Source organism: Ursus maritimus, unplaced genomic scaffold (genome assembly GCF_017311325.1).
Source record: "Ursus maritimus isolate PB19 unplaced genomic scaffold, ASM1731132v1 scaffold_16, whole genome shotgun sequence".
NCBI classification, from domain to species: domain Eukaryota; kingdom Metazoa; phylum Chordata; class Mammalia; order Carnivora; family Ursidae; genus Ursus; species Ursus maritimus.
This window is the reverse complement of record NW_024424008.1, coordinates 48,252,633-48,280,284: the sequence shown is the minus strand read 5'-3', so window position 1 is coordinate 48,280,284 and position 27,652 is coordinate 48,252,633. Positions and strand designations below refer to the sequence as shown.

At 56.7% G+C, this 27,652-nt stretch overlaps 2 protein-coding genes across 3 annotated transcripts in view; one reads left to right on the top strand and one right to left on the bottom strand.

Moving 5' to 3' along the window:
• NECTIN1 (nectin cell adhesion molecule 1) overlaps positions 1-14,536 on the bottom strand; it is a 64,936-nt gene extending 50,400 nt beyond the window's left edge. Inside the window, exon 1 of the mRNA XM_040631126.1 lies at positions 14,194-14,536. Coding sequence (XP_040487060.1) covers positions 14,194-14,272 — 79 coding nt within the window. The 5' untranslated portion in view covers positions 14,273-14,536. The remainder of the gene's footprint in view (positions 1-14,193) is intronic.
• Positions 14,537-15,414: 878 nt separating this feature from the next.
• LOC103662305 lies at positions 15,415-23,080 on the top strand. 2 transcript variants are annotated; one of them, XM_008689966.2, is made up of 6 exons: positions 15,416-15,625; positions 16,998-17,109; positions 18,360-18,455; positions 19,857-20,016; positions 21,013-21,154; positions 21,796-23,080. In XM_008689966.2, the coding sequence occupies exons 2-6, from the start codon at positions 17,043-17,045 to the stop codon at positions 21,997-21,999; spliced, it is 669 nt and encodes a 222-aa protein (XP_008688188.1). In that variant the 5' UTR covers positions 15,416-15,625; positions 16,998-17,042; the 3' UTR covers positions 22,000-23,080. The 2 variants fall into 2 exon arrangements, with proteins under 2 accessions (XP_008688189.2, XP_008688188.1); XM_008689967.2 differs by lacking the exon at positions 16,998-17,109 and having other exon boundaries at positions 15,415-15,625.
• The last annotated feature ends 4,572 nt before the right edge of the window (positions 23,081-27,652 follow it).

Sequence of the window (27,652 nt, the reverse complement as noted above, 5' to 3'; positions counted from 1 at the left end):
GGGGGAGCTGAAATTGGGGAAAACCCACCAATGATTAACCAGAGCTACTAATTATTATCCAGTTAGACTCTTGGACTTGAGGGCCCCGTTTCTGGCTTCACCCCTTCAGTGTCGAATCCCAAGCATCCCTCGAACTCTGCGTCCCGCCCCCTCCCCGGGAGACTATCTCCAGCCTGGCCTTGCTCTTTATCTTCCCCTGCGGCTAATGAACAGCAACCCCTACTCCCAGGCCCCCCCGAAGGGTGTCGGTGGAGACTGGGATGACAGTGATTGAAACTAGATTTGGGTTTGGTCTGGATGACCCCAAGGCAGCACTGTCCTTGGGATCCATCCCCCCACCCCTCACTTCTCATCCCAACCCCCACACCCACCCCACCCTCTGGAGGGTAGCTCAGCCCCTTATCTCTCCCTGTTCAGCCTCAGGGTTCGGCAAGGGGCGCTCCCAAATCTGCTGCTAGGGAGGGGTCTGATGGGTGGACGGGGAGGGTGGCAAGGAGCGGCCAGCCTGGGGGACGTGGGACAAGGGGCTCCAAGCTCAGCCTCCCGGGCTCTGGGCAGGGGCACTGGAGTTGAGTAGAGGGCAGAGGCATGTTGGAGCTCGGGAGGGAGGTGTCTGGGTTACCTTTAGGATAAAGAGAAGTCCAGACTCTGCAGGGGCGAAAGACTCATTTAAGCATTGGCCATGGGACTCCGTGGCTACGTCAGCCTCATCAGAGAAGCCGAGCGGGTCATTGGGGTCTGCTGCCCGGGGTGATTTTAGTGGCTGGATGGTACTGATGAGCTGTGTGCAGGGTGGTGGACGCTATCTCAGCGTCTGTACCACATGTCCGACAGCGGGGTGCCTCACCCCGCCACATGCCCTGGCTCGCCCTCCTAGTGCCGCGACATGCCACGGAGCCGCTGCCCCGTGTCGCGAAGCATTAATGGGCGACAGGACAGGCTGCCAGGAGGTCACGCCACATGGGCGTTCCTGTGGTGCACTGCCTCCCCGGGGGGACCCCACCCATTCCAACAGGCCCCCACCCGTCCCCATGAGGGCACAGGCTGCTGGGAGAATGAGGGGCTGCTCCCGCCGTCTCCAGGGCGAAGAGACTGCAGGCAGAGAGAGGGTCCTGCTCCTCGGCCCCTCCCCACGGCCCTCCCCACTGTACTCTCCATGCCCTGATTCTGTGCAGTATGTTCCCTTTCTCAGGCCCTTCTCTCCCCATCACCAACTTAATTCCTTAATTCCCACTGGAGATAAGCGGATCTTTCACTGCAATTTATTGTTAATCCAAAGGAAAACAGGGTTTGGAAGGGGCGAGGCGGAGGTGGGGAAGCGGGAAGGCGGCGGGCCAACCCGCTCTGTCTCCTCCGGGATCCCTGGATGCTTGTAGTGGCTGCGGAATCCTAGGCCAAAATCTCAGGGCAGGTCAGTTCCCGTTTGGGGCCCCACACCTGCTGCTAAGGGAGGTTGACAATCTGGTTCCATGGAGAGCGCCTAAGATGGCAAGGTGGGTCAGGCTTGGCCCAAAGCACCCAGGGGAGAGAGACTGTGAGCGGGAGACCCTCTTTAAGTGCCGGAAGGACATTGTGGGCCCCATCAGATATGCTCCACACAATCCCAAGGAGGCAGAGACAGGATTCACGGGTGGGAGCTTCAGGCATGCAGATCTCAGCACAGGGCGAGGAAGAATCTGGGGCAGTCAGAGCTGTAGGGGCTTCCATGTCGGGTGGTGAGTTCCCCGTCATTGGGGGTATTCATGCTGAAGCTGGATGTTCAACCAACCGGTAGGGATGGGGTTGAGGGGTTTTAAGAAGTGAATGGGCGTTACATTATCTGCTCTCCTTCCAGTGCCAGGCGTCTCCCGACTTCCCCTGCAGGGAAGGGAGTTACCCTCAGCTGATAGCCCAGCTGCGAGGCTCTTCTCAGATCTGGGGGCAGGAGGGGAACAAATGGGCCCAGAAGCATAGCCTGCTTTCAGGGTGCAGGAGAACGCAGTCCCCTGCCCCTTCAGAGCCAAGCAGGGAAGGCTTAGGAAGAGAGACAGGTTTACTATGCATTAGACCACAAGGCCCCAGCTCCTTCTCCCCATCTCCCAGCCAGGCCAGCGTCCTGCGGGCATTCAGGGATGGTGCCCTTGGGTGTCAACTGCTGTGTGCGAGGCCAGAGGCCAGATCCCATCCCCCGTGGGACTGGAAGCTCCAGGAGGGCCGGGAAGTTATGTTTTACGGCTCAGCCCTGCTCCCTGCTCAGTGCGGGTCCCACGGGAGGAACCAGGGCCCACACTGTCAAGGGAAGGCAGGAATGAATCTGTCTACCCCACTCCTGCCACCACACACCCGGGGCAGTGGGATTCCCGCAAGAGCTGGCACCCAGCATATCGGGGGGCCAGAAGCCTGCTCATGGGGTTCGTTGGTTGAGGGCATGTAACTCTTGCTTCCAACTACTCTTTAAGAAGGGAGCACAGGACGGCTCCCGAGAGCCACCACTGGGCATCTTCTGGGGACCATCTGGAGGTGGGGGTGGTTGTCCAGGAGCCCAGGGGCCTTCGCAGATGATGTACCCTGCCCAAGTGGAGAGGAACTCAGCTGAGGGACCCCTTGGTGCGCTGGGCCAGGCGTTCCAGCCCCAGGAACCGACACTCCCCTTGCCGTCGGCTCCCCGGCCAGCAGCAGCTAGTACTAACTGGTGTGAGGCCCCCTCTGTACCAGGCACTGCGCTCATCACGCCACACCACTACCTACCTCTTCCAAGCCTCCCATTATCGCAGGCCCACTTGCCCGTGGAGGGAGTTCAAGTTCGCAGATGACAAGATACAGATGCGCGTGGGGGCACATGAAAGTAACAAGAGACAGAGACCACTGGGCTCCAAAACAAATAGTGGGTTCAATTTGCCGGGAAAACAGAGTCCAACCAGTTGTTGTGATCCTATAGACAAAACAATGATCTAAGATTGACCTTCTGCATTCTCTAACTGGCGGCTGGGGGGCAGTGCACACCCTGCCAGGGACAGTCTCATCTTCCATTGCCTGCCTCTTCCCCCCACTTCCTGCCCCCCCCACCAGCATCCAGACGCTGCTCCTCCCCCCTCCCCCAACTGGGGGAGAACCCCGCACCTCTGTGGGGGAAAAGATGGCAATCAGAGTCTAATCAGGAGCAGACACACACACACACACACACACACACACACACACACACACACAGCATGACCTCATGCACGCTCTCGCACGCGCAGGCACACACGCACACACATAAACCACAAACCTCTGTCATACACACACAGAGGACATAAAAACACTTGCAAAGAAACACATAAAGCAGCACAAAGTATCATTACGGCTTGAGCTGCATACACAAGTTCCGAGGGGGTAGGAGTGATGGAGTGAGAAGATGGGAGAGGGGAATCAAGCCATTTTCCTGGGCAGGGTGTTTCTGGGCAGAGCAGGGGTGCTGGTCGCCAGGCAAGCTGCCTGGTGGCCCTTTATGCCCCTGCTCCAGGCTTCCTGGAGGGAAGGGGGAGCCACAGAGACCCTTCCCCAGTTATCGCCCCCGTTGCAGTGCCAAGAGGTGGGTGCTAGGGAGGGATGTTGCGGGCTCCCTCCCCCACTGCCACCCTTCCCCTCCACCCCCCCCCCCCAATCCCCAACAGGTCAGGGAGGCCTGTCATCTGACTCCTGGGAGGTGACTCAGGGTGGGAAGGGTGCTGGGTGGGCAGGGGCAGGCACAGGGAGCAGGGGGCCGTTGCCTAAGTTCCCCGAAAGGCCCATCCATCAATCCAACGGAGATAATCAGAGGGCTCAGCCGGCCCAGGACACTGATTACTCTCCGGGTACCATAAACACAGGGAATAAATCTGGGAAGGGGCCGGGTAGGAGGGCGTTTCAGCAGCAGGGTTGGCCACCCTGCCTGGGAAGGGAAAGGAGGCCCATTCATCATTCTGAGAGACGTAGCTATCTAGGCCAATGAGATGAGGACAGTTCGGGGGGGTGGGGGAGGTGGGCAATCATAATAAAATAATCCGGTGCAGTGTGGCTGCTGGCTCTGATCTTATTTACACCCGGGAGAAGCCTGGCCCTGCCTCCGCTCCCATTTTTACCCAGGAGCCACTGCAGAAAGCTTCTGCCATTGACTCAAAACTCTCGAAGGACGCCTGACCCACAGGGTAGGGAAGAGGAGCAAAGAGGTGGCTTGGCTCAAGAGCACAGGCACCACAGGGGTCCCGGCGCTGATACACACTCCCAAGGTACAGACAGGCTCAGCTGGGTCTTCAGTCCTCCATCCTACTATTGCTTCCCAGCACTTCCTGGGCGCAGGGCAGACGCCAGCCTCAGGAACCAATCATGGAGCTCTGGCCTGTGTCTGGGCCACAGAGGCTCTGCCGTAATTCAGGCTAACGGAGCATGGATAATCTGGAACAGCAGAGGGTCTAGGAGGAATTTCTCTTTGGCGTCGAAACATATCAGATGACTGTTTTGCAGCCCAGTTACCTTCCTAATTAAGCAAGTTTGTGAGGCCTGAGCCCACGTGGTGACTGGCAGGGTCAGGGTGTGCTGAGGGGAGCATCAGCCCCGGGGCACCGTCGAGAGGACAATCCGTGTGTGAGCGATCTGGAGGTCACTCAGTCCTCTGCCACGACCTGGGAAAGCGTTTTGATCTTTCTGCTCCCGTGACCCTCTTCCCAGGGATAGTTCTCTACCCCTGCTGCGAGGCTGTGTGGCCGCCATGCCTCTGTCCCCAGTCCCCTGTTCTGAACCTGCCTGGGGCAGAGGAAGCACCAACCCTTTCATCCCAGGGGATCAAAGCAGCCAGTACAGGTGAACACCCTAAATCCTCCCCACCTCCCCAGGCAGGAGCCCCTCCCTTGCCATCTTTTGGGAATATCTGGGTGAGGGCAAGAGAGACCAGAACCTTCTAGAAGCTTAGGATGGGCCCTGACATAGGATCAGCTTGCAGAGCTGTGGACCCACCCAGGACCCAAGGCCAGCCTGGGAACACCTGCCTGGAGGGGGGGGGGGCAGTTCCAGGCGGCTTCTTTGGAAGAAGCTATTATAGCTGGCCAGAGTCTCACAGTGAAGCGTGGGAGGAGGCCCCCACGTGGCATCAGTGATGCCCCAAAGCTCAGGGAATGACAGAGAGATGATAGTGAGAAGTTTCTCTCCAGCATAGCCCCATCAATTGTCCTGAGACATAACAGTGGCTGCAGTTGGACCCACCGGGAGTGTAATGACTGTGCTTCTAGTACCTGTAAGGTATCTAAAGGATACAGTAGTGACCACTGAGACGCTGGTGATACGCACCGGTAACGCCCCACCAGGTTACCCCCGCACTAGCAAAGGGAGCAGGGGCATAAGCGATATGCAGGGGTGGTGGCATTCTGGATGCAAGGTCCTGTGTTACTCCGGGCTTCTCAAGCCCAAGAGGGACCACTTAGCTAAGCGGTATGATCGTGGACATTGGGCCCGACCCCCTGGCTCTGCCACTTACTGTGTGACTATGGGCAGGTTACCTAAGCTCTGCCGGGCCTCATCTTTCCACACATTAAAAAAACAGGAGAACAGAAGTACCTTCTACATGAGTTGTTGTGAATATTAAATTAGTTATTACATGTAAGAAGTTTACGACAGTGTCTGGCACTCAAGCACTCTCCATAAAAGTTCGTTATTACCATCATTGTCATCAACTATCCAAACGACCAACCATGTATCCAGCTGGCATCTACTAGCAGCCCCCAATGTGGTCAACCCTGTACCAAGCCCTGGGGACACTGAGACCCATCTGTAATGGACCTTGTCCCTTTGGAGCTCTAAGTCTCGCGGAGCAGATAAATCTCAGGCCCAAATAACCATACAACAAGACGCAGAGTGGTTAGTGCCATGACGTGCGAGGGGGCTTTGAGATGGGAGAGGTTATCCCCAGCTGGGGGCGGGGGGTGGATGGGTCAGGAGGCTCCATGACCGAAGTGACTCTCACGCCAGTATTTAGATATGGAAAATAGGTGGGAAAACATGGGGTATGAATACAGGGGCGTTTGGCTGGGTAGGCCCGGCATGCGGCGGGGAGGGCAGTGAGAGATGAGCCAAGGAGGGGGGCAGCGAGCAGACGCTCCTGGACCTGGGAGTGTCTCTCTCACATGTGCTTTAAGTACATCCACCCAAGAAGCCACATGGGCAGATGGGAGCCAGGAGTCAGGGGCCGCTGCAAGAGTCCTGGGAGCAAGGGCGTTGCAAGCAGCCCCTCCCGAGGTGGGGCCCACATCAAGTGGTGGCAAGGCTGGCTTGGCTCTGAGGCACCTTCTCAAACTTTCTCTGCCCTGGCAGCTGACAGCAATTGCCCACAAGCCACCGGGACTGAGGGAGGGGGTGCTTGGGGTGCTGCTCAGGGCCCAGAGAACAGAGCGCATGGGGGCAGCCTCACCAGTCCCACTTGGGGCCTCACTCCAGACCAGCGGTAGACGACGGCCTTCCCGGGGAGCTCCAGGAGCCCGTACAGGTCTCCACTCCCCTTGCCTCCAGAGCCAGGCTGACTCGCGTCTGCCCAGACTGGCCCTCCTATCTCCGCTGACTCACTTGGCGAGCACATCAGCTCATGTGCCAAAGCGTGGGCTGGCCTGCGTGACCCTCCGTGGGAGCCACAAGTGAGCTTGGGAGCGCTCAGAACCAGTTCTTTGGGCCTGCCGCTCTCTTTCCTCCACTAGACCGAGCTACCGAGCCGGGGCAGGCTTCCCTTGGCTCTGGTCTTGTTTTTGGTGACTGAGCCCTGGTGGTATTCCGGTGACCAGCACCTATGCAGGATTGTGCAGGAAAGAGAGATCAAGATAAAGCAGGAGGGGAAGGTGCAGACAGACAGGAGAGGGGCTGTCAACAGGGACTAGAATCTGCTAAGCAAGAACGAATCCCATCTTTGGTGGGCACCCACGGCTCCATCACACTGACCGTGGGCAAGTTCCTCCAGCTCCGGGAGGGATGTGGGAGCCGCAAGCCCCTGCCAAGGCTGTCGGCTGGCACGAGCGCATCTTCAGGGGAAGAAAGATGTTTGGGGTCCCCAGGTCTCTACCCCCACCATCTGGGCAGCAAGATGGGCCAGGATTCAGGCCTGGGGGGGGGGGCGGGTGAGGAATCCAGACTCCGTCTCTGCTGCTAGCACGTGTCTCGCAGACCAAGGGGTAAGGGTGGGCTGCTGTCCCCTGCCCCCCAGAAGGCCCTCTTCCCCGAAACGGTGGTTTGCTGAGCTTCTCAGCCAGCTGCTACCAGACAAAGTGGACTCCTAGGAACAGCCCTGGGTGGCTGGGTGGGGGGAGCTGTGTCCTTCTCCCCTTCAGGCAGGGGATAGAATTAGGGGCTCAAAGGGGTGGGAAGGAGTGTTTCCAGCTCTGGGGAGCACACATTCTAGGAGGCATTCCATTTAAGCCCCTAGATCGAACTCAAACTCCCAACGGGACATTCTTGTGCCCACGGCCACTGGCCTGTTCTGCTTCCTGGGCCACGCCTGCAGCTGTGTCCCGGCGGAGCTACCAGGCAGCGGAACTAATGTCCTCTAATGAGATCCGGGCCAGAGTGGCCGGGCGGGTTTTATTGTCTGTGGCTTGGTAATGAGACTCCTCATAAACTGGGAATGGAACTGGGGTCTGCACAGACCAGAGCCGGGTGGGGAGTGGCCCAGGAGAGGGAGTCGGCTCTGCCTGCCAAGTCTCAGTCCCGTCCCCTCTCTGCGGCCCCAGTCCAGTCCACGGGCTCTCCGAGGACCGCTCTCTGCCCCTGTGACTGCCTGTGCCCTGGGGCTCCGTGCTCATACCTTGGGGCCCTGCCCATGTCTCAGGCCAGATCTCCAGGGGGTGATGCTCAAGCTTCCAGAAGGACACCCATCCGCCCCCCACTCCCCTCCCCCCCAGTCATTCTGTTGCCGGGCGTCCTGTACTATGGCGCCGACCCGGACTCCGTGGTCAGCTCCAGCTGGGCCACCCTCCGACCTATGTTCTCAAATTATCCCTCACTTCCCCAGGGAGCTCTGGCTTGTTGTAGGTCAGTGGACTCGCTCTATCGTGGCCTGGTTCAACCTCTGCTGTAATGTGTCCATCTCAGCCTGTTTCAGCTCCCTCGTCTCCTGGATTGGGAGTCAGAAGGCCTGGCACCCGACGTGGCCACACTGGCTTGAGCTGGGCAGCAAACTACTAAGCTGACTCACTTTCCTCATCTGTAAAATGGAAAGACCAGGAATACCATTCACATGGGGTTACTGGGAGGATCAGCTGGAACCATGAGCTCTCAAGAGTGCCACAGACATTTTTACGATTAGTGGCGAAAGCATTCCATCCGCAACAGGAGAAACCGGAAGAGGCTTTTCTGCCAGCGAGAAGAGGGTGACGCCAGGAGGGAGTCTCGATCTGGCTGTACCACCCTGCCAGAGGAGTGGACTGCTGGAGAGAGGGTCCAGCTGCCCACCCTTCCCCCAAATGCGGGATTTTGAAGGAAGGCAGGGGCTGCGTCCCAGGCCCTCTCTACCAGCCCCGCTTCTGACCACAGCCAGAGCTCCAGATGGGCAATGGAGCCTAGCTGGGCCATAGCCAGGGAGTGAGGCGGGTGCCCGGGAGAGCCCCTGGTGACATGCTGCAGAACAAACGCCACACGGCACCTGCTGTTCGCGAGTCCACGACCACCAGGGTCAGGCTCACGCAGGTGCCTGGAGCCCACCGGGCCACGGCAGCCCCCAGGGCTGCTGCAGACTCCGCCATCGTTTCCAGGTGGCGGCGGGGGCTCCCCGAGCAGCTCCTGGCTGGTGACAAGGGCGGTGAGGTCAGCACTGGGCAGGCAGGCGAGTGGCTCTTCCTCAGGGGAGTACAAAGGTGGCACCGCCCAGCTCGCAGATGCAGCAGGGGCCGGGACCACTCAGAGGAAAGGCACGGAGCTTGGAGCAGCCACTGCTTCGCTGCCCATTTATCACACGCCTGGCAATGCGCTCAGCACTTTTCATACATTACTGTCAATCTAATCTTTACAACTGCCTTTGAAGCTGTATTCACAGAAACCCATTGTACAGATGGGGAAAACTGAGGCCAATGAAGTAAACTTAACCAAATCCACTCAGCTAGCAATTCGTCGACCTGGGATTCAAATCCAGTCCACCTGGCTGCACTTTGATGGGCTGCCAAGGTGGGGAGCTCTCCAGGCTGTAGGGAGAGGAACCAAGCTGTCTGCCATTCTCTCTTGACTAGGGCCTGGGACCACTGTTGCTGTCCCGCCCTAGAGACCGTGAAAAGCACAGATCCCATGAGCTCCTGAGAATACATACCACTGTCCCCCTCCCCCACCCAAGGATAAACTTTGGGATTATCCATTGCCCTAAAGAGCCTACAGCCTGCCGTCAGGAAGACTTTCTTTGTGTCCTTATTGGGTCTCTCCTGTTGCACTAAGTTCACCTCTCCTTGTGGAATGGATCAGGGTTCAGATGTTAGGCTTGATAAGTTTTCTTTCCGTCTATCTCTTCTCTCTCCCCATCTCCCAAATCAGCACATAGAATCCAGAGCTTCAAGGGTTAACTGGACTAAAGGGTGTTATCTCCAACTCAGGGCATTCCCTCAGCAAGGTGATCCCTGCTCAGATCTTAAGTTACCTCCTGCCCCAGCCAGCACATCTGCTGTTGGCTCCTGCAGACCTGGTCTCTATGGAGAGGGGTGGGCATCATGGGGGAGAAGCAACTGCCAGCCTGCCTAGGGCACAGGATCCTGGGCTCCCAGGATGAGTCCTCTTCCCCTTCCACTAAGGGGTCTCCTGAGTTCTGCGGCACAAGCCAGGGTGTCTCTAGGCACAGGTATGTTGCCGACCCGGGTACGCATGGTTCTGCAGGGCTATTTATGGAGGACCAAAACCCACACTCATGCCCCTTTTTAAATGCTCAGAGCATGCCACCTTTCCCCCAGATGATCCCCTTGCTGTCCCTGCCCCCCAAGTATTCATACAGGGAACAAAGGTGTCAAATCAGTAGCTGAAAACCCATCTCCCAGGGCTCCTCCCAGGCTTGCAGGGATCTCAAGAAGCTGTGGGACAAGCCAGGCCTCAGTGAGCAGTGGGTTCCAGACGCTGCCTGCCAGGGAGACAAGACAGCAAAGTCTCTCCAGGTGAGCATCTCCTGTGAGCATACGGAGGTCCAGTCTAAAGCCAAGGACAGCCCAGGAATAACAGCCAGTGTAGAGGCTGCCCCCCCAAAGGACCCAAGAGCCCATCTTGGAAGGAGCTGGCTGACGGCAAATCCTAGGTCTCTTCCCAAAATCAACTCTCGGACACCTTGTCATCAACACAGGTATTATCAAGGTTCGGAGCTACTCACAAAATCCTAGTTGGAAAAACATAAGTAATCAGTTGCATGTCAATATCCACCTGATACCTATTTATGGCCCCAGTTCCCTGGTGACCCACACATACCAGTGAACAAACCTCTTTGCCCTCGTGCCCCGGGGTCTGCAGGAGCACAAGGCATTGTAGATAACCAACACAAGCACACAAAGCCTGGCACGTGTGTGTGCGTGTACCCACTAGACACTGACGGCGAGACAATATGCAGACTGTCAGAACTGTTACAGCCTAGGTCCCACGGCTAGCTAGCATCCATCCTAGGCTGGCGCCCTGGCCAACATGCAAAGTTAAAAAAAACAAACAGACAACACAACAACAGTACAAGAGGTGACTATACAGGCCCCCTCTCTGTCGGCCTCTCCCCCAGGTAGGAGCCATTCAAGTTACCAGGTTAACCACGAAAGATACAATCAGGAAAATCGAAGGTATATTCACACCTCCCTCGGGTGTTTTCTGTTTGTGCTGAACAATGAACATTAGTCAGCTGCTGAACAATGGCAGTATCGTAGACACAGCGGCTGGGGCAGACCCTCTGCCCGTACCCCCACCCCCTTGCACTGGCCCACTGGCTCAGCGGCTCAGCACTAGGGTTCTGCTGGCTGGTGTCATCATCCTGGCAGCATTCAACTGGGTCCTGGGTCAGGAAGTGGCCAACGAGGTGGATTCATTGTGCAAAGCTGGGTGGCCGAGAAGGCAACTGATACCACGGTTTCGGCCTGCGTCAGACCACAAGGGGCCCCCTGGCCCCCTGAGCCACAGATATTCAGGCTCAGAGATGCCTTCTGGGCTGCTCCGCCGGGGCTGCTGGGCTCAGGCTGTGCGATCTCTTCTCCTCCCCTCCAGCTCTGGCTATTAGGCCCTGAATCTGATTCTGAGACACTCTCCATAGCGCGGCCTCCCAAACGTGCACAGAGATTGCTCTTCACACACTGTAATCCCCAGGCCAGCAGAATTGGTTTTGCCATGATGTCCTGCCCAGCAAGCCTGAGCACATCACGGTCTGTGAGCAATGGGGAGAGAGGGAAAGAGCCCAGCAGCTCTGACACCCCGAGTTTCGAAGGAAACCGCCTTCTGGAAGCTCTGTACAGACTGCAGAGAAGGGGTGTGCTGCGGCCCGACAGGTCTTCCGAGGGTGTGTGTGACACCTGGGGTGTGTGTTCTCTTTCCAGACAAAAGGTTTGGGGAAGCCAATTAGGGAGGGTGTGGTGGAGGGGGCCCGCCAGCTCTGCGCAGTTGCTTCGAAGGCAGCTTCTCTGCCTCCTTCCCTGGGCTCCTCTTGGCCCTCTTTCGGGGGCAGTCCCCAGGCCCCACTGGCCCTCTCTTTGGAGGTGGCCTGTAGGAACCACAGACTGTTATCTCAGAAGCTCTTGGGGCTTCACCGCCCAGCCTGGCGAAGTCTGTGTTGTAAAAACATACTTCTGTGTTTATGCGTCAATAGCCAGATTGGGAGTGTGGGTTTTGGTTTTTTTTTCAGTCAGGGGGCCATCACACACTGGGGGCTGCCCCTACCTGCTTTCCCCCAAAAGGGTCCTCTCCTCAACAGTCGGGTCTGTGCTCCCTGACACAGCCCAGGAGAACCCAGAAAAGAGCATCAGACTGGCAAGTCCCCAGAGAGGAGCAGCAGCGAGCACTCAGGAGGGAGCTGGCAGGGGGGTGGAGAGCCGGGTGTGGGCAGGCAACTTCTGAGCCTACCAGCCTCCATCCAAGCATCAGATGGGCACCACCACACCCGCCTGCCTCCCTTCGCAGGGGCACTGGCTCGGGGTACAGGAGCTTGGCCGGTCGGGGAATTCTGGCTGCCCCGGATGCCAGCCAGCCATGACGATGACAGTCAATAGAGGAGCGCTTACGAAGTGCCTGTCTGAGCTGGGGTTCTCAGTCTGCATCCCACCCCCAATCTGGATTTTTGTTGGGCGGAGTGTCTACACTTGAGCCAGGTGAGAGTGCCATCTCCCTGGCCCCACTCCCTGAGTGGAGCAGGGCGGGCTTCCAGCGCGCCCCCCCAAAGGGATTAACCACAGTGTATTACAAAGCTGGGGGAAGAGAACAACAAAAGGAGGGAAGGATGGGGGTGAGTTCATTCTTTTCCCCCAAACCTTCCCACTCTTTGTCCGACCAGAATTAGGTTAACCCCTGGTGTGCCAGACCAACTAGAGCTCCCCCAAAGCTCTCCTTTCCCTAGAATCCTGGTGTGGACACTATGCAGTTAAGGGTTCCCAGAAGCCCAAACCCCCAGTGGTCAGAGGAGTCCTAGGTAGGGCCTGAGCTCCGGCTGGCTTCCCAGGAGGTCCGGTGTGAGAGGAAGACCTCTCACTCCCCATGACCACACTGCCATGGAAGGGACTACTCAGGCCTCTGGAAATGAGCAGTATCCCCTCCCCCACACACCTAGCAGGGCAGCACCCCACAGGCTGTAGGGGTGGAGGCACTGTTGTGCTGGCTTCTACAAAGTGCTTTCGATGCCATCGGCCACTCAGCGAGATCTGTGGAGCCCTGGCAGCAAGCTGGTGGCCGAAGGAGTATAGAATTGAATGAGGCCAGGTTCCTGCTTTCCAGGGGTGCATCCCAGCCCTGCAACTGGGCAGCCAGGCTGGCCCCTGGGTAACACACTAGCTCCCCAGTATGCGGCATCGCGGGTATCTCCAACGGGCTGCTGCCTGTGGCGCTCGAGATCCGATATTCTTGCCCCACACGGAGCTGGTCTCTCTGCACTCCTACCCCTTATTCTGCCACTCTAAGGCCAGACCACGTGCTCCAGCCAAGCCCCCTCCGTCCCCCCACCAAAACCCCATCTAGCTCGCGCGGAGGTCGTCTCAGGTTTCTTCCCAGAGGGCTGGAGGAACCCCCACCCCCACCCCGACCCCTGCTGGTGTCACCAGCCACCGTGGGAGCCGGGCAGCTTCCCCAGGGACACAAAGGGTTAAATCCAGGCGAGGGGACTCGGTCGGATTTGCCTCCTAAACGCATTTTCCAGTTCATTCCCCAGCACAATACGTCGCCGGCCGGTCCCAGCCTCCGCCCCCACCCCACCCGTCAGATGGGCCACCGACGGCCACCCCAGGGTCGGGCGTCGAGTTAACCCCTCGGCCGCCGGCACCTCGAGGAAGGACACGAGGGGCATCCTCGGGAAAGTGGGTCATGCATCCACCTGGCTGGCACCAGGCCCGCGGCGCTTCCTCCGGCGGGAGCCCCCAAACTGGGAGCGGAGTTCCGAGGCGAAGGGCAGCCCGCGCAAGGCCAGGAGGCTGCGAGCCCGCACGGCCCGGGCCTCACCCACCGGGAGAGGAACCGCAGGTGAGCGAGAAGCTGCCTCTGACGCAGGAGCCGGCTCTCGGCGCCCGCGTGGGGCTGCGTGGGGCGGGAGGGGGCCCGAGCGCGCGGAGCCGTCTGGCAAAGGGGCCCGGGGACAGAGACGAAGCCCCCCTGCCATCCTCCAGACCCACAGCCCACCGGCTCCCGAGACTGACGCCCTCCCCCCGGGGCTGTTGTCTCACACCCCGAGTCAGCGATTACGGTGATTATTTTGCATTTATGTAACATACAGTGTTTCCAAACTGCTTCCCGAGCTGAGAGCTGGTTATTAAATAAATAGAACGCTATTACATATTATTATTTTTGTGAGAAACAGAGCGGAGAAAGTGCTTTTTTGCTACACAGAGACGTGCATCCGACCGCTTCCCTGCAGGGCGGGCTGTTGGGCTTCTCATCCTCGCTTTCTCCTCCGTGCCACCCGCACCCCCTTACCTAAGCCGTGACCCAACTTTTCTGGCTCCTTTCGCTGCCTATAACCCAGACGTGCCCGCCATCCAGCTCCCAGACCCGGGAAGGCTTTGGATGGGAGAGAGAGCAGAGCGGAACACTTACCTGGGAGGAAGAATGCGGTCAAGCCGAGAGCGAGTCCCCACCAGCGTCCAGCGGCGCCCGCAAGCCCCATCCGAGCCATCGGGGTCCGGGGGTCCGGCAAGAGGGGCCGCGAGGAGAGCGCTCCCCGCGCTCCAGAAACCAGCCCGGAAGACGAAGGCCGATCGTTGCCGGCCGGCGGGCGCTCCGAGGATCCAGGTCAGCCGCAGCCGTCGGCCGGGGCGGGGTGGGCTGGGTGCGATCGGCGCGGCCACAATCCGGGCCCCGGGCCGCCGGCGGCTCAGAGGCTCGGTAGATGCCCGCCGCAAGTTGCACGAGTCATGCCCCCTTCTCCTCCTCCGCTCTCCTCCCCGCGCCGGTCCCCGCCCTCTTCTTCCACGCAGAGCCGGGCTGGGGAGAGGGACCCACCCCCGGCGCGCCCGGCTGCCCGGCTGCGCGGCGCGGGCTCCCGGCCCCCGGCGCGCTCACACCCTCCCGCTCGGCTCCAACTTGCAGGCGTCCATGGCCGGCCGTCCTCCGAGGGCGGCGGGACGAGCCCGGGCGGCGGGCGGGCGGCGCGGTGGGCTCGGGGCCCAGGCGGCGGGCGGGCGCGCGGCTCGGCGGCTCTGGCGGTGCGGCTCCGCGCGCGGAGGGCGAGCCGGTTGCGCCGCGCTTCCCCCCCCCACCCCGCGCCGCCGCCGCTGCTGCTCGAGCTGCCGGGTCCCGGAGATCCGCAACAATGTGGAGCTGCCCGGGCGCCGAGTCGCGCCGCGCTCGCCGCTCTCGCTCTTTCTCTCACTCGCCGAGCTCCAGCCTCTCAGCCGCTCTCCCCGTGATGTCAGACCGAGGGGGAGGGGTTAGCGTTAACCCCTTCCTGGCTCCCGACGCGCGGCCCGCGACTGCCAGGCCCCCGCCCGGCCGCGCGCACCTTCCGGTCCCCGGCGGAGGCGGGTCCCCGGCGAGGGCCGTGGGGTCGGCCGAGGCCCACTGGCTCCAGAGGTGCCCCTTCGGTCGCCTTCCCGCCCGGGGAGGGCCGGAGGGCTAGCCGCCCTCCTCCTCGCTGACAAAGGGAGGCAGTGACCCCTAGCGGCCGGCGTGGGGGGAGAAGCTGCTCGGTGGGGGTGGAGTTAAGATGGGGCGGGGGGGGTGGCGGTGGTGGGCCGTGGAGGAGGGAGCGTGCAGTATGGAGACTACTGGATCTGGCAAAGTCCAGCTGAAAGGGCTTCTACAGGACTTCTACTGCAACCTTGGCCCCATTTTACAGATGCGGAAACAGGCGCAGAAGAGGGAAAGGCCACCCGCTCCGGGGCACAAGGGCAGAAAGTGGCCGACTTGGACGGGAACCCCACAGCCAGAGCTCCCTTCTCCTCTGCAGCACCTGAACGCTGAATGGAGAGGCAGCTATGCCGGGACCCGACGGGAAGCTGCCAGAGAAGTCGGTGGTGCGCAACCGTGGGTGAGACGGTGCCACTGAGGTTTCTGGTCTTTTCTAATCTCCGCTCCCTTTGCAGGGTTTCCTTTCCCGAAACTGCAGCCCCCCCCCCCCCGAAACCAGCGGGAAACCGAGCTCTGCTCCCTTTGCCAGAACCTTGGTTTTGGGCGATTTGCAGGAATCCCGCGAAAGTGACCCATCCTGTCAGTGTCCGCGGCAGGGACACTCCGCCTCATCCCGTTCACCACCCACCACATCCGGGTGTGGTTGGCGTCCTGCCAAGGCGGCTGGGCCCTTCGGGGCCCTTGGCAGCCCGAAGCCTGCCCTCTGCTCCTGCCCTCTGGATCTCCTACCCTCATCTTCCACCCTGGGAGGAGGCAGACAGACAGACAGTTTCCCCTGGGGAGGAACAAGTTCTCCCCAGATGCCTGACCGGATAATGCGCCCTTTGCCCATTGCCGCCCTTCGTCCAGCTGGCAGGAGCAGAGGGGAAGTGTCAGTCTCTGATAATATATAAATTCCAATTTCTGGGTATAGGAGGAGCAGGAGGAGGATGGGCAAGGAGGGCCCCGCTTTCTCACTGTTGGGGGTCTGGCCCCGGAGCATCTCTCGTTTTCCTGCTGAAGTGGTCTAATCTGGCGCTCTCAGGGATGTGTGTAGTCACGTGCACCTCTTTCACATTTAACGAGTAGAATCGAGCTTTCTTTGTACCAAGCACCGTGCCAGGCTTGGGGATGTTGAGATACCATCATTGCTCTAAAGGCACACAGTGAAGTTGGGGGGGCAGAGAGGGAAGACAGATATAGAAACAGATGTTATAAACAAGTATTTCCTGCCCGTAGTGTGTCCAGAGGTGGGCACCCCAGATTTGGTGGGTTTCGGAGAATGTGCCCCGCTCAGCCTGGGGTGGGATGGGGATCAGGGAAGGCTTCTGGGGAGAAGGGACACAGGGGCTGGGTGAGTCCTCCAACAGACAGACATGTGCTGGAGTGGGGGAGCATTTAGGAGACTGGATTTCAGGTGGGGGGAAGTCCGTAGGAGGACAGGCACAAAGACCAGCAACAGCTGGGCGAGTAGGACACACTGGTTACAGCCTGAGCCTTGCACTGGGGGAAGGGAGAGGCCTGTGGATCCGGGATGCCTGGGAGACAGCAGGAGGGTTTTATGCTAGGGAATGTCTTATCAAATTTGATTTGTGGTGACCCAGTCCAGCGGCCAGGTACCTCCCCTCTGGCCCCTCAGTACTTTAAGGGCCACGGCTGAATTGGCTCATTGCTGCGGTCTGAGACTCCGCCTGGCACATTGTAGGAGCCGAGTGGTTGGGTTTGAGGGGGTAAATCCAGATGCAGCAGGGCCCACTACTCCCCTGCTCCTTCTCCCACCTCTCCATCCTCAGGGAAGGCTTCTCTAATCTGCCCTCAAATGAGCTTCCAGAGAGGACATGTCTGCGGGTTGGCATGGCTGCCTGGGGATGGCTTGGATGGGGAAGAGGAAGGCAAGTAAAGGAGGTAGTATGGTCAATCACTCATCACCTTTAAACAAGCCCTAAATCATGCAAAGCACCAGCATAGGTGCCAGCCGTGTGTGTCTGTCTGTCTGTGTCTGTGTGTCCGTGTGTCCGTGTGGTGGGTTATAGCAGACAGAAAAGAGAACCAGAGAGGACACAAAGGAAAATAAGATAGAGCTTGTTTACTCAGAGAGTAAACAGATGTCTTTTTAAGTATATACTATGCTGGGTACTGAGGGTACAAAAGTGAACAACCAAGATCTTACTCAAATAACTGTATTATAGCTTGAAGGTTGATCACTGCCAAAGACAGCCCCAAAACACAGCCACTTAGAGGAAAGAGCGAGCGCTTCTCATTGTGGAGAGCAGAGAAGGCTTCTGGAAGAGGTGTCATTTGCCTGAGGCCCTGAAGGGTGGATCAGATTTGGACCAAGGGAGACTGAGGAGAGAATTTTGGTGGAGGGAACAGCTTGTACAGAACATGAAGTTGGGGGAGGTTGGGGGGCCTGAGTAGGAACAGTGGGCAGTGCAGGGTTTTTTTTGTTTTTGTTTTTTTTCCATTCTGGGGATGTGTAAGAGAAAGGGACAGGAAAGTGCAGCCAGAATGCAAAAGGTCTGAAAGATTTCCTTCAGTGGCGGAGGAAGCACACGACCAAGTGTCAGGAGACTAGGCTCTGGTCCCTCCTCTTAAGCTGGAAGCCGGGGAGTCATTCTTGCTTCCTCCTCAGCCACCGTCTTCCAATCCAAAAGCAAACACCGTTCATTCCGCTTCCAATATTAAGTCTACTGGCTGCTCCATTTCTACCATTAACATGCTATCCACATGCTCATAATTTCTGCCTGATCCTGGCAATACCCCCTGGCTGCAGAGCCAGTGCACACTGAGGGGAGGGAGTAACACGTCATGGTCAAGCACTTGGGACTCTGGAACTACACTGCCTGGATTTGAATCCGTGAACCCCCATTCTGCCACCCAGTAGCTGTGTGTCTTTGGACAAGTGACTTAACCTCTCTGTGTGCAGCTTCCTCATCTGTAAAATGAAGGGAAATAGTGGCCCCTACTTCATGGGGTTGTGAGGATTCAATGAGTTGAACAACATGAAGTGCTTGGGAGAGTGTCTGGTGTATATGCAGAACTGTTTAAGTGTTAGTCATCATTATAACTGTAATGTCTCTCCCCAAATCCAGTTTTGCTCTTCTCCGCCTTGGTGCCAGGGGGACATATGAATCTTTAAAACCTTTATTTTGTAGTCATGTTGGATTTACCGAAGAACCACAAGGATGGAACAGAGTTTCCGTGTGTCCTTCACCCAGCTTCCTGTGACGTCAATGTCTTCTATAACGACGGTATATTTGTCGAAACCAGGAAATTAGCATTGGTGTAATACTATTTACTGAACTACAGAATTTATCGGATTTCTCATTTTTTCTACTGATGTCTGCTCTACGTGCGGGGATCCAATCCACAACATCACATTGCATTTGGCGGTGGATCGTGTTCTATTGCAAACAAGCAGGTCCTAACACCTGAGAACCCTTCCTTGGCCTGCCAGCCTGTAAGGCCTGTGTCCAGGCCTCCTCGAAGTCTATAGGGCCTGGTCTCACCCAGTACCAGGGCTTTGAGTAGGAGTCACGGGGCTTTCCTGAGGTTCCATGAGGCCATCAAACTTGCGTCCTTGGCCATTACCCATGCTGTTCCATCTGCACCGATGCTCTTCCTCTTCCTTTTGGCCAGCCACTTATTTTTGAGGGCTCAGTTTACCTATATCGCTTCCCCAGAGTGGCCCCCTCTGCCCTTTAGACCAGGCGAGCCCCCTCCCGTATGCTCTCAGAGCTCCCTTGCTTTAACCCTTCCGTAATTGCTTGTAATACTCGATTCTTTCCTTCCCAGGCTCTCAGCCCCTCCAGGGCAGACCGTGTGGGTCTTGTCTGCTCTAACCTTAGCACCTCGAATGTGCCTAGCACTTGGTGGGCACTCAATGAAATGTGTGGATTGACTAACTCACACCCTGTGCCACTTTCTACCAATCGCTTCTCCTCTCTGGGCTTCAATCATCTCATCTTAGACTGAGGAGTGTAATCTGTTCAGCAGCTTTCCGACTGTGTTTCAAAAGCCCTGGAATTTCCTGGGTTCTCCGCTCCCTGCCTCGTTAGGAGCCATGTTTAAGAGCGCCTTGTTTTCATACTCTTTCAACATGGGGCTTTTGAGGAGGGCTCTTCTCAATGGATTCTGCTGCTTAAAAAGTCAGACTCCCCCCCCCCCGACAAATCATTGCATTATATGTTCTGTACTGTGTACATAGTTGGCCCTTGATCAACACAGAGGTTAGGGGCACCAAATTCCCGCATGGCTGAAAATCTGCCTATGACTTTTGACTCCCCCAAAGTTAACAACTGATAGCCTCCTGCTGACCGGAAGCCTTATGGATAACGTAAGCAGTTGGTTAACACATGTTGTATGTTCTATGTATCCTATGCCGGAATCTTACGATCAAGTAGAGAAAAGAGAATGTTATTAAGAAAATCATAAGGAAGAAGAGATACATTTACAGCCCTGGGCTGTATTTATTGAAAAAAAAATCCATGTGTAAGTAGACCTGTGTAGTTCAAACCCGTGATTTTCAAGGGTCAACTATAGTTGCATTATTTCAGACTCTGTGATTTATTTTTTCTGCAGGCCGCAGTGAGCCATGGAAGGTCTCTGAACAGAGACGCACTTATTGGGGGCTGCTGGAACTGTGCTTTCAGGAGATGAATCTGGCAATATCGCCAGTAGGATGGACAGAGGAGGGGACTGGTCAGTGAAGGAGAAGGAGAGCGCGGAGATAGGGTTGTCATGGGAGCCAAGCGAGGAGAGAATTTCTTGCAGGAGGACGTTGCCAATAGTGTCTGATGCTGCAGAAAGCAGGTGGGAATCAGAAGGGGGCCGTTGGGGGTGCCTGGGTGGCTCAGTTGGTTAAGCGTCTGCCTTTGGCTCAGGTCATGATCCCGGGGTCCTGGGATCGAGCCCCGCATCGGGCTCCCTGCTCAGCGGAAAGTCTGCTTCTCCCTCTCCCTCCACCTGCTCGTTCTTTCTCTCTCAAATAAATAAATAAAATTAAAAAAAAAAAGGGGGTCTTTGGCAATAGTGGCAGAAACACCAGTGACCTGTGAGAGTGGTGTTGGCGGTAGAGTCAGGGCGGAACCCGGATCGGAGTAGCAGGAGAAGCAAATGGAAAGTGGACCGGTGGAGGCAGCTGGTGTCCACCCTGCTCTGGAGAAGTTTGGTGATAGACAGAATGAGTAGCATGGCTCAGAAGCATGGAGAGGCTGAGCATGACGGAGACCAAGGGGCTTCTTTCCCCCCTTTTTGTTGGGAAATCCGAAGCTACTGAGCATCTTGCAGGCAGCGGGAAAGCGGCTAGTGACCAGTGCGGTCTGGAGAGACAAGTGTGAGCGTGAAAGAGGGTGCCCTTCACGGAGCGGGCCCGGGGGTGGCGGGGGAGGCATGGTGTTGTTGCTGGGGTGGAGGTCAGCCTTGGAAAAGAAAGGCCTTACCTTTCTCTGAGCCTGGAGGCAAAGAAAGGCCCTACCTTTCTCTGAGGACAGCGGTGAAGATGGCACTTTTAGGGTGGAGGTCAGGGAAGTTAATGATCAGGTGCAATGAGGTAGGAGCTGACTGTTACCTGCACAGAGGTGAGTAAAGTGGCTTCAGACTTCATAAAGGAGAAGGCCAAAGGAAGCGGAAGGGAGGTGCGATTAGCAATCTTCCAAAATCTGAAGGGAAAAGGAGGAAGCCTAGTCCGTGTGCCTTCCTCGAGGAGAATCAGCACCAGTGGGCATATGTGTGGGGGAAGTAGATTTCGGTTTAGTCTGGGAGACTTGAGGGAAGCGACAATGGAATCAACTCCCTGTCTCTTTTCAGACTGAGGCCCTGGGACCATGTATGGGCGTTGCTGGCCAGGGGATTCCTGCCCAGGCGTGGAGAGTGGCCCGCAAGAATTCCACATTCCCTCCTGGCTCCGAAGCTTGATGACTGCAGGAAGGACAGCCCACTCAAAGGACAGGCACGTGGACTCACCTTTGTCACCTTCCCCACGGCTGGGGGCCGAGACCAGAGATCAGCCCCGAGGAAGGTGCCCTCCCCAGGAAACTGTCCCAGAGCCCTCCCTCGGCTTCCACGGGCTCTTTCAGAGAGGCAGCTGCTGGGTTTGGACAAGACCCAAAGTCAATACAATAATGACTTCCCCTCCCGGCCATATTCCAGGCCCCTCTGTGTCATTTAGTAATTGGCTAATAAAGCTCACTTTGATGTGAGGGGAGCCCTATTAAGAAGTCCCCAAGATCCCCCAATACCCAGAAATCTGCTGATAGAAGATTAATTGAACATATATTAGGGAATGGGGGGGTCACCCTTTCCTGTGACCCTGGTCCCCAGTCGAGGGTGAATGGAGGCGGAAGGCAAGGGGAGAGGAGAGAAGGAGGAGGAACCCCCCAGAGGAAGTATGGCCAAGCCCTAGCCAGCCCCAGAGAGGACCCACTGGCATGGGTGCCCCTTTCCCCAACATGACAGGCCAACTTCACCCCAGGCAGTGGGAAACCACAGCACCTAATTACTGTTATCATCACCTTGGTAGCTGTGGTGATTATGATGGTGCCTGTGTATCCCACAGTGCTTAGCAACATTTAATTATTGTTATCCTTACAGAGATCACTGCAGAGCCTCCCCATTGGCCTGGCTGCCATTGCTCTTGGGGACGATGGATCAGCTGAGCACAGCTGCGCCCCAGGCACAATGGTCCACCATGCCAGAGTGGTACCGAGGTGGCTAACAGGCAGCCACCTTCTCCCTCGCGGACCATGGCGTTCCAGGGATCTCCACGGCTCTGGGAGCGGGAGCTCTGAGCGATGATAGAACGCCCCAGTTCCACCTTGAAACAACCAATTCTCCAGAAAGAAAGGACCCAGAAGGCAAACGAGTCTACACCCTGCCTCTCTGGTCAGAAGGCGCTCAATGCATTCCTGCGAATCGCCACGTCCGAAATCCTCAGGAATTCTGGATGTGAGCAGGGACAGCATTCCTGATCTGGGAATATTAAAAGCCCAGCAGTGCTCCTGGGAAGCAGGTTCTGCTGAGGATCCGCATGGACCAGGGAGCTTAGACCAAGACACGGCAAGGGGCTGGGGAGGCTTCTGCCTGCAGCGTAGCCGTAGCCGGTGGGGAAGGCGAAAGGGCGGAGAGAGGGGAAGAAGAGCTCAGCGTCCCACCCACACTCCCTTCCCTTCGCTGGTGCCTTCACATCGGGGGTGGGCGGGTGTTGTGGTCAGGATAATTATCAGGATGCACTACTTGTCTAGAGGAACCAGATTTTTTTTTTTTTTTTTTTGAGAGCCGTGTGGAAGTCAAGAAATGGAATTGATCACAGGGGAGGAATGGAGATCCAGGGTCAGCCCAAGCCTTGCTGAGAAAGCGCGTGGTGGACACTTGCCCTGGGAGCCTGGGGATGTGGCTGCATGTTCTTCTCTGGGGTGCTGTGGAGCTGTGGGTCTCGACCTCTTTGAGCCTCAGGCCTTTTCAGGATCCGACGAAAGCTGTCCCCCTCCGGCCTGCAAACAGCACACACGCACGATAGCATTCACACGGCCACCCCCGGGAGCCCAGCTGGGGCCCTGAGTTAGGAAGTCCTGCTGAGGAAGGAGTCCTTGGGGAAGGAGGCACCCCTGAGCCCAGACTCCCTGTGGTCTGGGCTCATGAGGGATGTTAGTGACGTGGCGGATCCAGAATGAGGAAAATCTAAACCGCATTTCTATACTGTGAACTAAAGAGAAGCATGAGACATACACTGCACTGCAGCTCCGTAAGACAGACGTACCTGTACAAAAGCGGGAAGGCAGCGTGGAGAAATGAAAACAATTTGCAGGTCAAGGTTTTTTTTTTTTTTTCTATTTTAAAATTTACTTTAACATCATTATAAAGTTACTTTAATACTCAATTTACTTTTTTTCTGTATTATGTAAAGTGCTTTTCCTCCAGAAATGAGCCTCTGAATTATATTTGATTTAGGTTAATATTAATGTCCTGAATTCCTTGAGTACATGCTTCCAGGAGGATGTCAAGTGACCTGGATGCGACATCCAAAGGGTAGACGGTGCCCACGCAGGTCATTGAACTTGGAGGAGCCTTAGGGGGCAGCTGAGCCGGGGGTGGGGTGTACGATTTAGAGTCAGGAGTCCCAGGTTTGTGTCCTGGATCTGCCATTTAGTAAGTGCGGACAAGAAGGGTGACCAGCTGTCTCAGTCTGCCCGGGACTGAGGGGTTTCCAGGACATGGGACTTTCGGTGCTAATGGGAACTGGGAAAGTTCTGGGCAAATTGGGGGATGGTCATCGTAGTCATGAGCCACTCTACCTCTCTGTGCCTCAGCTTTCCCATTTGTCAAATGATGTTGATGACTTCCATTTGTAAACGTGCGGGATGAGGTTTCTTTCTGAGGGATGGAGGAGGGTGGGGGAAAGGGGACAGTTCTCCTCAGCCTGGAGATCTGAGAGACCAAGAGCCCATATGGGTGCATGCTGTGATTTCACATGGAGGTCTCGAGGCAACCACTCTCCCACAAAATGCTTTAACAATGATTCATTAACAAATATTTATGGACCATGTATGGCCGGGTACCATGCTAAGCGTTAGAATAAAGCCATGAACTACTAAGAAGTGCTCTCTCCCTTCCGGGGCCCAAGTCAATGGGGAAGAAAGGATCTTTAAGGAAGTGAGATCATGGGGGATTCTAGGGGCCTATGGGAATGTCAGGGTTGTGGGGACCCTTCCCTACTCCAGGGGGTCAGGAAGGGTGAGGGAAGCATTCCTGCGGAGGTGGGCTGAACCCTGAGGGGCAAAGACTGGCTAGCCAGGGATATCATATGGAGAAATCAGATGCAGGAAAGGCAGCAAAAAGGCCCAAGGGTCCAAGCGCATCGTACAACTGTCAGTAGTTGGGTCTGCCAGGTGCGATGCAGGAGGAGAGGGGGAGAAGGGGCTAGGGGGTGTATACCAGGTCATGTGGGCCTCATGCACTGCCTGAGGGAGTTTGGACTCAATCCTCAGAGCAGCGAGGAGCCCTGGTGGGGGTGTAGAGCAAGGGTGTTTCACGCCACGTGGAAGTCAACCAGTAGAATGCTAAGCCCCCGCTGGTATTACGCTAAGATGGCATTCCTGGGTCAGGCCCCGGGTTTAGATTGTTCTGTCCCCTAGACCTAAAGGTGCCCGCTCTGTCTGTCCCGCTCCCAAGGCCCCTGAGCCTGGCCCATCTGCCGAGTGCTCCTGCGGCTCCGAGTCTGGTGTAGTCAATCTGTACTTTCCCCTAGCAGGGGCCCTGCTGCCTGGCACAGACGGTAGCTCCAGAGCGCAGAGCGGTGCCCCCCTCCCAAGCGTGCTGCTGTCACCACAATGTGTGTGTGGGCTTGAAGGCTGCGTGGCAATGAGCTCAGGGCACGCGGGGGGCTCCCGTCGCCCAGGCAGCTGATAAATAACGAACAATTACACCAATCCGTCCAGGAACAGGCAAGTGGGTGTGCACCCATATGCGTGTGCATGCATACAGATGCACGCGTGCATACACTCAGATTCACTGACATTTATGCCCACGCTATCACTGAAACTCAGGCAAGCACACGGAGAGATTCCCTGCCGCCTGAGAGAGGAATAAGCCCACGTTACATTGCATTCATCCAGCACTGACACACGTACGTGGCCAGTGCTCCATGCACAGCCTCACATAGGTGCCCGCACACCTGTGCTGACCCGCACCCCTAGATGCAGTGCTTAGCACAGGCCTGGCACACAGGATTGTTATATTATTATGTGTTAATGGGGTATTATATTAAGACACTGGGATGTGTGCCCATGTCCCCATACACTCCTAGACACCCATACATTGCCCCAGACACCCCTTTAAAGGCAGGTGCAAACACAAGAAATCCATCCTTCTGCAAAACCGGCACATACATTCTCGTGTACAAAAACAGGCTCACTCTCGTAGACGTACAGGTTTCTCTAATTTGCTCTCCCAGTTGCACCTACACAAAATCACAACAGCAATAATAATAATAATAATAATAATAATAATAATAATAGCAAAACCAGGTTGGGTGATCGCTTTATATTTTGCAAATTGCTTTCAGGTCTATAATCTCATTCGAGTCTCACAGCAGCCCGGTGAGGTAGGTGGGTGGAGCAGGCATTATGACCCAGGTTTATGGTTGAAGAAGCAGAAGCTGGAGAGGTGAGGGCCATCTGGGAGGCGGCCTGGAACCCAGATCTGACTTCTCTGCAGGGAGCTTCCCCGGGGCCCCTGGCCTGTTTCACAATGTCCAGCTCGCACTAGAGAAAGCAGCAAGCAGGTTATTGGCTTGCTGCTGGATTCTGGATTCCTGGTCAAAACATTTCCCCGAGTCAACCCTGCCTGAGAAGTGGGAATTGGAGGCTGATAAAGGGAAACCGCCATCATTAGGAATCCCATAAAGTCTCATTTACAACTCCAGTCAGATGAAAGGAGCAATTGACCGCGTTGGAGGGAAAAGCAAATACCGATCTCCTTTAGGACTGCCGCTTCCGACAGCTGATCCCGGAAGGGCAGGAGGTCCTGGGGTGGGGGGCGCCTGTCCCATCTGCGTGCTCCCCAACTCTGTGCACTTCCTCTCCCCTCTGTCTGGGTGGGCCTCGGGGTCCAGGATCTCTGGTTCTTGGAGAAGGGGAAGAGGAGGACAAAGAAGGGTCTCCCCCTCCCCCAGAGCTCCTCTCTCCTCCCACAGCGGAAGCCTCCCTCTGTGCTCAGTCTTGAGCCTGCAAGACACCCAGCACCCTGCTTCCTATTGGCTGGGGCAGAAGTGCGGACCCGGCTGCCAGTCCCCTAACACCTGGCCTGCCACCTCCACGGGGGCCAGGCCCTTAGGCATGAGATCCAACAACTTGGAAAGGTGACACGGACAGCTTTCTTCAAAGGCCCGTGCTCTGTGGGGAAGTGGCTTGGTGGTGAAAGGACTGCTTCTGCTGCTGCTTCCCTCTGGTTTTTTCATCCCTGGTGCCTTAGTTGCTGCATCTGCCGAATGGGGATATGAAGACCACGGTGCCATGTGAGGGCCAGAGGAGATGAGGGGTGTGAAGCCCCCCTGCACCGTGCGCTGCTGGGCTTCAGGGCAGCAGTCTCCCGAGGAGGAGGGCCTCCACGGCTAGGGCTGGAGGGCGGGCTGGCGATAGGCGCGCTCCCCCAGCCTCCTGGGTGTGCCCGCTCTGGCTGGGAGGGAGGGAGGGGCAGGGAGGGGACATCTGTTTGACACTCTTGTCAGCATCCGTTACCTGGTGTGTATTTTCCCAGGAGCTGATTACATTACAGCATGTGTTGATAAACATTTGGAGTTGGAGCGAGTGGAAACTGAGCAGAATGCTAAGCGGGCGGAGGTTTCGTCAGGAGATGCTGAGAAAGGGCTGGCTGTGAGGAACGGGAGGTGGGGATGGGGGGCCCAATCTGGTGACTTCTTAGCCTGCTCTGCCCCTTTCTCTTTCTCTCTCTCCTCCTCTACGCTCCCTGCTTTGGTTGCCAGCCGGGCATGCAGGCAGGGTCCCAGAGGCAATGCTTTATGGCAGAAGAGGTGTGGGTTTTGGACTTAGGCAACTGTGGGTTCGAATCCTAGCTCTGCCACAGGCTAGCTCTTGGCACTTTGGGCCAGTCCCTTCACCTCCCCGAGACTCGTTCTCCTCCTCTGTAAAGCGAGCTTCACATACACTCCACAGAGTGAAGCTTGAGAAGACAGCCACCATGCCTGGCACACAGAACTCAGCACTCATTGCTGAGTGAATGCTCGTTGTCTTGCCAGTTTACCTGGAGGAAAAAAGCGCCCTATAGCCTCGGTTGTGCTTTGGATGTCAGGCAACTTTCTTATGTTTACTTTGGACTAAGGGGAAGTAGGCTTATATTTTTCATAATGCAACTTCCCTACCTCTACCCCTGGTTAGGGCTGGTCAGCTGACCCAGGGCGACTGGAATATTCCACCGTACATCTTTATATACCTGTGCACTTAGGACAGCTGAAGTTAGTTAATTATTTGTTGAGTTATCTGTCTGATGTCTTTTTCCCTCACTAGTCCCCAAACTCTCTGAGAGCAGGGATTGTTCCTTGCTCAGAGCCTAGCCCCGTGCCTGGCACGGGAACAATGGCTGACTCTCACCCTCCTGATTGGTTCAGAGCAGAATGGTCAAGATAACCCCTCTCAGAGGTCTGTGGTGTCTTCTTCTGTGCTTGTTTCTGAATTCAGAGCACTGGCTGTACTTCTCATTTGGCTTTGGAATAACTCTTCCTCTGAGTATCTCCTGTCTCTCTGAGGTGGTGAGTTTCTCAAGGACTGGGGGGTGTAGACCTTCAAGATTCAAGAGGACACCAACTGAGTGCCGAAGAAATCCGACAGACACGCCTAAATGAGGGAGGGAGGCTGCTCCTATCTCCCTCCCCCACCTGCTTGGTCCCTGCCTAGGCACCTGCCGTCCCAGCCCACCTCCAGGTGCGCTGGTGACC

Bases quoted from the DNA above. Each gene is read 5' to 3' on its own strand.
- LOC103662305 (XM_008689967.2), top strand. From the start codon at position 15,559: ATGGAGAGGCAGCTATGCCGGGACCCGACGGGAAGCTGCCAGAGAAGT. The intron at 18,456-19,856 runs GTATATTTGTCG...CTGTGCTTTCAG, and splicing joins CAATGTCTTCTATAACGACG to GAGATGAATCTGGCAATATC. The intron at 20,017-21,012 runs GTGGGAATCAGA...GTCTCTTTTCAG, and splicing joins TCTGATGCTGCAGAAAGCAG to ACTGAGGCCCTGGGACCATG.